Raw genomic sequence first — 9,540 nt, 5'->3', positions numbered from 1 at the left:
ATAATAAACACGTTTCTATGGCTCGAAATGAAATGACACAGACAATAATTTATAATAAACACGTTTTATGGCTCGAAATGAAATGACACAGACAATAATTTATAATAAACACGTTTTTATGGCTCGAAATGAAATGACACAGACGATAATTTATAATAAACACGTTTTTATGGCTCGAAATGAAATGACACAGACAATAATTTATAATAAACACGTTTTTATGGCTCGAAATGAAATGACACAGACAATAATTTATAATAAACACGTTTTATGGCTCGAAATGAAATGACACAGACAATAATTTATAATAAACACGTTTTTATGGCTCGAAATGAAATGACACAGACGATAATTTATAATAAACACGTTTTTATGGCTCGAAATGAAATGACACAGACAATAATTTATAATAAACACGTTTTTATGGCTCGAAATGAAATGACACAGACAATAATTTATAATAAACACGTTTTTATGGCTCGAAATGAAATGACACAGACAATAATTTATAATAAACACGTTTCTATGGCTCGAAATGAAATGACACAGACAATAATTTATAATAAACACGTTTTATGGCTCGAAATGAAATGACACAGACAATAATTTATAATAAACACGTTTTTATGGCTCGAAATGAAATGACACAGACGATAATTTATAATAAACACGTTTCTATGGCTCGAAATGAAATGACACAGACAATAATTTATGATAAACACGTTTTTATGGCTCGAAATGAAATGACACAGACAATAATTTATAATAAACACGTTTCTATGGCTCGAAATGAAATGACACAGACAACAATTTATAATAAACACGTTTTTATGGCTCGAAATGAAATGACACAGACAATAATTTATGATAAACACGTTTTTATGGCTCGAAATGAAATGACACAGACAATAATTTATAATAAACACGTTTCTATGGCTCGAAATGAAATGACACAGACAATAATTTATAATAAACACGTTTTATGGCTCGAAATGAAATGACACAGACAATAATTTATAATAAACACGTTTTTATGGCTCGAAATGAAATGACACAGACGATAATTTATAATAAACACGTTTCTATGGCTCGAAATGAAATGACACAGACAATAATTTATAATAAACACGTTTCTATGGCTCGAAATGAAATGACACAGACAATAATTTATAATAAACACGTTTCTATGGCTCGAAATGAAATGACACAGACAATAATTTATAATAAACACGTTTTTATGGCTCGAAATGAAATGACACAGACGATAATTTATAATAAACACGTTTCTATGGCTCGAAATGAAATGACACAGACAATAATTTATAATAAACACGTTTTTATGGCTCGAAATGAAATGACACAGACAAAACCGTTGGGATTACACATAATCAGACCCTGTTAGGGTTAGGTATGGATAAAAGGGTGGATTGTATGCGAATTGTTTGATTTTAAACTTATAATAGTTTATTTGTCGGGATATTTCATTGAGGTTTAGCTTTTTCATGGAGAAAACGGCTCTACAAAGTGAGTTAACCGTTTGGGGATTACACGATTCACATAGGGCGTTTGACTGTATCATTTTGTTCCTTGTAGAAACTCCAGTTTTCTTCAGATGGTAGATTTTTGGTGAGGACAAATTAAAAAAAAACTAGTTTTAATTGAAAATTTAACGTTTATTCCATTTTTGCTAAGAAAAGTATAATGATAATAGATAAATAATTATTATATTAGTCACTGTAGGGATGATACGAATTGATGCACCTAAAACAAATTATCAATTCGTTGAGTGTCAAAAAAAATAAGTACCTACGAGGGTTGTTACTTAAGTTTTGAAATAGACAAATAAAATTATTCTCCATTGAGATAAATACACTTTTGTATTCGTTTGAACCATTCCGATCACAATTAACAACGTCAAACTTTACGATGTCAACGTCAAATTTGACACATTAATGTCAGTATTGTCATATGTCAAAACACAGATCCATACAGACAATCGTTGTTTGGTTTCGAGTTACGATTCATGATCTGTCGCGATCTCGGACGTATTTTGAAGCGTCAGCGTTTCTTTGCACCAATCCCGCAGCAACACGCGTTATTTTTTCAGTCATTGTCAAATTATGTGGTACCCAATCTTTTTGTCAACCTGTAGTGAAGCGCCACCGCGATTAAATTCGAAAAACCAACGAAATAATACGAGTTGTACGTTCACAATTAACAACGTCAAACTTTATGATGTCAATGTCAAATTTGACACATTAATGTCAGTATTGTCATATGTCAAAACTTAAAACTCAAGTATCTGACAACAATAAATATTAATTTATACTGTAGGAGTCAAAAATTTCGTATAAATACCGTTTTTGTCAAATACATCAAATAATTACGTTACAGGATGTCACAATTTAAAGATACGACGTCATCGATGGCCTTTAATGGATGCCAACATTGTAATTTTGATAACTAAATTGCGGGTTAATTAGAAATGAATGTTAGATATTAATGAAAATATTCTGAAGTCAATTATTGACAAACTGGGACTAGAATTTTTGATTGTTTACAAGATTTTGATTGGGAATAGATAGAAAGTTGTTCTATCTCATTATTTTAAGTGGTGAAGGTTGATTTTTCTTTAAGTACGATCCAAAAACTATTATGGGTGCTAAATCGAGTACAATGCAGGTTTTTAATCATGTCTAAACGCGTCAAGAAGACTTAAAACACATTACCGGACGTTACCTAATAGAAGATTTTGTTTTGGCCATACTGAATGTTCAAAAAGTGAGAAGGAATATTCTTTGACGGAAGTTTGATGTCTAAATCTATGGTGAAGATTTTGTATGTTAAATACGTACTTCTTTCTCCTCTACAAACAGATAGACTACGAGGAATATCAGGTTGTACGATTTTTGTGAAATACGTCAAAGGACATAGAGCGTCGCAGCCTGGTATTACCAATATCTTCGGTCCGGTGGCGTCGTTTTTGAAAAAAATCTAAAATTTTCCAAATAGAATTGATACAAAATTCCTATTTACCAACAATATACCTTAATAGTATATTCGTTGTTGATTTTGTGCAGTTCCAGTGCGACGTAACTACAATAATCTATAGTCTGATTTCCATTCCACAATTTCATTATTTTCAAAATGGCTACTATGTTATTTTCGTGCGCACTCCATACAAACATCTTTTTTGTTGGTATTTTCTCATCAATTTTGTTTTGGATGTTGTCCAAGACATGTTTCAAAAGGTATCCTAAAAAGGACAACATTGATTCCAATTTGTAACGATAATTTTTCCTTATTTGTGCCCAATTCCTCGTCTTTTCGTACGGAAAGTATTGCTTTAATGTCCAAACCCAGTTCCACAACATTTTCGCTATTTTATCTTATCAATTTCTTCCGGTAAATCCTCTGACACTTGACCCTAGGAACCGTCGGTGCTGTAGGTTTTCTGCATTAACTTTTTCCCAATGAATCTTATCTCTCACGTGGTGGTAGGCGGTCGCACACACATAGATCAAATTTATCACCATCGACGTGTCCCAAAACCCACCAAAAATTTTGCCCGTTAGTTGTAGCTGAAGCTCAAGTTGTAGCGGACAAAAATCCAACAAATTCGGAGACGATGTTCATCTGTTGGAAGCGATGGAGAATGATTCGTTTTCGCGATCGGTTTCCCCGACACTTCTGGCAAACAAATGATGATTGTGCCATTCAGAATTGCACCAAGCTTCTTTTAAGCGGTACCCAACCCGAACAAATCTTTTGACAGCCAAATGTCCATGCAATATTGAATTTATGCGAGTGGAATTCACATGATTTCGGAAGACCTCCATGAAATTCATTCCGTGGCGAATCGCGAGCACGATTGGATACCGAAAACCAGCGAAACACGTGACTCGAGATGGTGCTTCATAACCTAAAAGTCGAAGCGAGTTGATCGGCGCATTGCTGTTGGTTTAATTCCATTTTTTGACCGAGTATGAAGTTTCAAGTACTCAAATAAACACTGGTACGACAATAGGTTTATTCTTCATATTTTTGTTGCTGTTTCCACAAGATATGACCAGCGTCTTCTTCATAAAACATCTTCGTCATAAAGCAAACAAGCTTATAATAAAGAAAATAATACGTTTTGAGTATCAATCGTGTCCTTACCTCCAGTCATCCGTCGAAGATTGGAAGTTGCTGTTATCATATCGTAGTAGTCCATCACGAGGTTTTTAAGTTCGTTTGGATAAATGACATTCGACCATTGAGGTAAATCATAACCTAACTCTTCCTAAAAGATAACAAGAAGAGTTTATTTACATACAAATTTAATCACCTCGATGAAAACTGCTTTGAATCGATGTATAACTTTACCATATTACCAATTTGCTCATAATAAACCGATAAACAATTTTAGGGAAGAAAAAAAAGTTGTAGGGCGATGAATCCGACGAATAGGGTGATTTTGGCAAAGAAAAGAAGTTTCAGGGCTATAAATTCGACGAATAGGGTTATTTTGGTGAAGAAAAGAAGTTTCAGGGCGATAAATCCGACGAATATGGTGATTTTGGGGAAGGAAAGAAGTTTCAGGGCGATAAATCCGACGAATATGGTGATTTTGGTGAAGAAAAGAAGTTTCAGGGCGATAAATCCGACGAATATGGTGATTTTGGGGAAGGAAAGAAGTTTCAGGGCGATAAATCCGACGAATAGGGTGATTTTGGGGAAGAAAAAAAGTTTCAGGGCGATAAATCCGACGAATTGGGTGATTTTGGGGAAGAAAAGAAGTTTCAGGGCGATAAATCCGACATATAGGGTGGTTTTGGGGAAGAAAAGAAGTCCTAGAGGGATAAATCCGACGAATAGGGTGATTTTGGGGAAGAAAAAAAGTTTCCGGGCGATAAATCCGACGAATAGGGTGATTTTTGCAAAGAAAAGAAGTTTCAGGGCGATGAATCCGACGAATAGGGTGATTTTGGCAAAGAAAAGAAGTTTCAGGGCGATAAATCCGACATATAGGGTGGTTTTGGGGAAGAAAAGAAGTTTCCGGGCGATAAATCCGACGAATAGGGTGATTTTGGGGAAGAAAAGAAGTTTCAGGGCGATGAATCCGACGAATAGGGTGATTTTGGGGAAGAAAAGAAGTTTCGGGGCGGTAAATCCGACGAATAGGGTGATTTTGGGGAAGAAAAGAAGTTTCAGGGCGGTAAATCCGACGAATAGGGTGGTTATTGGGAAAAAAAGAAGTCGTAGAGGGATAAATCCGACAAATAGAGTGATTTTGGGGAAGAAAAGAAGTTTCAGGGCGATAAATCCGACGAATAGGGTGATTTTGGGGAAGAAAAGAAGTTTCAGGGCGGTAAATCCGACGAATAGGGTGGTTATTGGGAAAAAAAGAAGTCGTAGAGGGATAAATCCGACAAATAGAGTGATTTTGGGGAAGAAAAGAAGTTTCAGGGCGATAAATCCGACGAATAGGGTGATTTTTGCAAAGAAAAGAAGTTTCAGGGCGATAAATCCGACGAATAGGGTTATTTTGGGGAAGAAAAGAAGTTTCCGGGCGATAAATCCGACGAATAGGGTGATTTTGGGGAAGAAAAGAAGTCGTAGAGGGATAAATCCGACGAATAGGGTGATTTTGGGGAAGAAAAGAAGTCCTAGAGGGATAAATCCGACGAATAGGGTGATTTTGGGGAAGAAAAGAAGTTTCAGGGCGATAAATCCGACATATAGGGTGGTTTTGGGGAAGGAAAGAAGTCCTAGAGGGATAAATCCGACGAATAGGGTGATTTTGGGGAAGAAAAGAAGTTTCCGGGCGATAAATCCGACGAATAGGGTGATTTTGGGGAAGAAAAGAAGTCGTAGAGGGATAAATCCGACGAATAGGGTGATTTTGGGGAAGAAAAGAAGTTTCAGGGCGATAAATCCGACGAATAGGGTGATTTTTGCAAAGAAAAGAAGTTTCAGGGCGATAAATCCGACGAATAGGGTTATTTTGGGGAAGAAAAGAAGTTTCCGGGCGATAAATCCGACGAATAGGGTGATTTTGGGGAAGAAAAGAAGTTTCAGGGCGATAAATCCGACATATATGGTGATTTTGGGGAAGAAAAGAAGTCCTAGAGGGATAAATCCGACGAATAGGGTGATTTTGGGGAAGAAAAGAAGTTTCAGGGCGATAAATCCGACATATAGGGTGGTTTTGGGGAAGAAAAGAAGTCCTAGAGGGATAAATCCGACGAATAGGGTGATTTTGGGGAAGAAAAGAAGTCCTAGAGGGATAAATCCGACGAATAGGGTGATTTTGGGGAAGAAAAGAAGTCGTAGAGGGATAAATCCGACGAATAGGGTGATTTTGGGGAAGAAAAGAAGTTTCAGGGCGATAAATCCGACGAATAGGGTGATTTTTGCAAAGAAAAGAAGTTTCAGGGCGATAAATCCGACGAATAGGGTTATTTTGGGAAAGAAAAGAAGTTTCCGGGCGATAAATCCGACAAATAGGGTGATTTTGGGGAAGAAAAGAAGTTTCAGGGCGGTAAATCCGACAAATTGGGTGATTTTGGGGAAGAAAAGAAGTCGTAGGGCGGTAGGTTCGATGAATAAGGTAGTTGTGGTAGCACTGAGATCGTTACATTCAAGTATTTAAGCATAAATTTAAACGTTAAAGATATTCTTCATCGTACCAAAATTTCAAATCCAAAATACAAATAATAGGCCTTCAAAATTTCATCGTAAGTTTCTCCCGTGTTTTCTGTAAGATACTTCAACAAATCTTCATATTTTTTCATAATTTTTGATCCTTCCTGTGTGTTGAGATATTCATTCAAATGCCAATCCCAATTTTCACATCCAAAACCAAAAAGTTCCTAAAAAAAGTTCTTTTTTATGAACTTTATTTCTTTTTTGACCATAAAGTTACTCAAACCGCTACTTTAATCGAAAAAAATGGCTAAAAATCTATAAAAACTAACGTCAAAACAATTTTACCGGATTATACAGGGTGTTTCTAGCGAGAAAATTCCACTGTCTGCGACTTTGAAATAATCAGTTTTCAAAAATTTATTTGAGGTTAGTTTTAATAGACGTTTTTTCCCACTTTCTTTTTAGTGGGGAGAAATAACAGCCTGTCTAAATATATGGTCTAAGGTATAATCTGCCCCCTAAACAGCACAACATACAAAAATACTTCCGTTTCTTTCCGTAACGGTTGTTAAACCAGATGATCCTTAATTGTATGCCACAATAAATTAATATTGCAACACCCGCTCCTAAAATAAGGACGCCACAAGCCAGTATTGGCTAGTCTTTCTTACAATCGAGGCCATCAGGTCCCGTTGACATTGACATATGACAGAGGCGATAGAGATAAAGTGCCAATTATTTTATTATTGTTGTAAAATTCACTTTTACTTTTGTATATTAAAGTTATTATTTATTTAATTTTGAATAAAGTGCAGTGTCATTATTACCTAGTTTTAATCCTCAGAACCCGTAGGTATATACGTACTTATATTTCGATTCAATCAACAATTTATATAAACAAAAGCTATCGGTAAGATTATAATAATATAATAAGAATAAAATTTGTCATGAAAGTTAGGTCAAAATGAGTTTTAGACCTTGTTAGTTGTTACATTGTACTTTACTATTAAAACTACTGTTTTTTAACGACCTTCTGATTTAACTTTACTCATATTGCAAAAAGTAGAAACTCTGTGTATACATAAGAAGTAAAACCTCATCTAAATTTCGTTCCTGGTAAGTATATGCGATCGGTTGCCAATTAAATCCTTCCAACCATATCAATTCTTTGGTGGGAGGAAATAATCCAGCTAAGAATAATTGTAAAGACGCCTTAGTTCTGTTAAAATCGCTGCTAGTTGCTTCTATGAGATCAATGTTATACGATTCATCCAAGAATCCTGTATAAATTTCCCTTATTTCTTTACCTAGATTGTAAACTCGAAGTTTTCCTTCCTAAAAAGTATTAAGGTTTCACTTCGTTTGTTTTTAACTAGAAATTGAGTGAACTTTAATTTAAACTGTTAGATAGGCAACAAGTTATACGTTAAAGTATATTATTTTGCCAGCATCTGGTGTTTTGAATCAAAATAAAAATAATAAATTAATATAATTCGCTTGAAGAGGAAGATTTTTATTAAAATATAGTTAAAAAAGTGATATAAGAAATATTTTGATAGGTAATGTCTATAAATGAATGTTAATGAAAATTTATCTACGTTTTATATCGTTATTTGTTTAAACAAAGTAGAAAACGTAATTTACTAACAAATTTGAGTCAATTGTGTTTAATTTCAACACCTCAGATTGGCAGAGTTTATAAAAATATTGCTAAAACTAGAAGTAATTCAATATTCGTCGAGGCATTAGCCAGGAAAGTCTGAGCCATCTGACACACCTCATTTACATCGAAATATAGGTTCTAGGTTCGCAGTTTGGAGTAAGGATGGTGCCAGATAGCGTTCACTGGAGTATGTTTAACTAAATGAATCAAATAGCGACCCTCTTTGACGTTGTCTTCAGTTCAAGTCTCCAACTCGAACGAGAGTTTGTTATGCCACTCTGATGAGACGTAATACCGTCGAAACTAGTCAGTGGTTTCGAACCTCATCTTGCAATTGCGAGGTCGATTAACATCACGCTCTTCAAACGAGCTGTAATTCAATATTCGTCGAGGCATTAGCCAGGAAAGTAGTTGTTTTCTCCTTTGCAGAACGACCATTTATCTGGGGACTGACCACGATGACGAAATGCCACAACAAAGGAAGTTACTTACATTGGTAAGTTGTCCAAAACCGTACGGTCTAAAGTACGATTCATTATAATAAATACTCGATTCATACAAATTGCTCTTTTCAGGACAACGATCTCCATGTCTGAAAATCTGAAACATTTCAAATTAAATTTTAGATTCTAACGAATTTATAAAAGATAAACGTTTCTCGACGTGTAATTCGTTTTTTAAAACCTCCTTCTAGAAGTTTAGTAACGTAATTGGCGCAGTCGGTAGGATATTTCGGAAATTTAACCGAAATATTCGAATTTGTGTTTGGAATTCGAGTGTATATCGAAGAACTGCAGATAGTTCGAGTGGACATCGAGCGATTCCAGTGGTGTAGAAATATCTCAGCAACTAGGGTTCGTCTTCCTATATCAAAATGAATCATTTATTCGGATCACTCTGTAGTAGAGCGTTGCCTGTCGAATATGGAAACACCCTGTATGAAAATTCGAATCATTTTGGTTGATTCTCCCTATATAAATGTAGGTTGAATTATTTTGGACGTTATCAGTTTAGAAAAGAGGTGATTTGAAGGTCGCACGTTTTAATTTCGAAACAATAATAAAAATTCGGGAAATTATTTATAAATTCTCAATTATTATTTTTAAAATACTCACCAAGTTAACTGCCACTAAAGTATTTTCGGCCGCTTCGAAAAAACCGAATCGTGTTGAAATTAGCAACAACGTTTCAAAAAAAAATTTCATTATTGCAAAGTAATGATTTGATAAGATTGTTTGAATTAA

General features: G+C 35.0%; 1 protein-coding gene across 2 annotated transcripts; it reads right to left on the bottom strand.

The window, feature by feature from the left end:
• Positions 1-1,649: 1,649 nt before the first annotated feature.
• On the bottom strand, positions 1,650-9,540 carry LOC130443501 (venom acid phosphatase Acph-1-like). Of its 2 annotated transcripts, XM_056778178.1 has the most exons (8): positions 9,412-9,540; positions 8,789-8,896; positions 7,729-7,968; positions 6,675-6,857; positions 4,162-4,285; positions 3,048-3,256; positions 2,856-2,994; positions 1,650-1,761 (listed from the first exon to the last, which is right to left on the bottom strand). In XM_056778178.1, the coding sequence occupies exons 1-8, from the start codon at positions 9,499-9,501 to the stop codon at positions 1,688-1,690; spliced, it is 1,167 nt and encodes a 388-aa protein (XP_056634156.1). In that variant the 5' UTR covers positions 9,502-9,540; the 3' UTR covers positions 1,650-1,687. The 2 variants fall into 2 exon arrangements, with proteins under 2 accessions (XP_056634156.1, XP_056634155.1); XM_056778177.1 differs by lacking the exon at positions 1,650-1,761 and having other exon boundaries at positions 2,286-2,994.

The sequence above is a fragment of the Diorhabda sublineata genome, chromosome 4 (assembly GCF_026230105.1).
Source record: "Diorhabda sublineata isolate icDioSubl1.1 chromosome 4, icDioSubl1.1, whole genome shotgun sequence".
Taxonomy (NCBI): Eukaryota; Metazoa; Arthropoda; class Insecta; order Coleoptera; family Chrysomelidae; genus Diorhabda; species Diorhabda sublineata.
The sequence above is the reverse complement of the archived record's forward strand: the minus strand, read 5'-3'. Positions and strand labels throughout refer to the sequence as shown.

Coding starts and splice junctions, on each gene's coding strand:
- LOC130443501 (XM_056778177.1), bottom strand. CDS start 9,501: ATGAAATTTTTTTTTGAAACGTTGTTGCTAATTTCAACACGATTCGGT. Junction 8,897..9,411: donor CTTTAGTGGCAGTTAACTTG/GTGAGTATTTTA, acceptor GAAATGTTTCAG/ATTTTCAGACATGGAGATCG. Junction 2,995..3,047: donor ACAACGAATATACTATTAAG/GTATATTGTTGG, acceptor GGAAAATTTTAG/ATTTTTTTCAAAAACGACGC.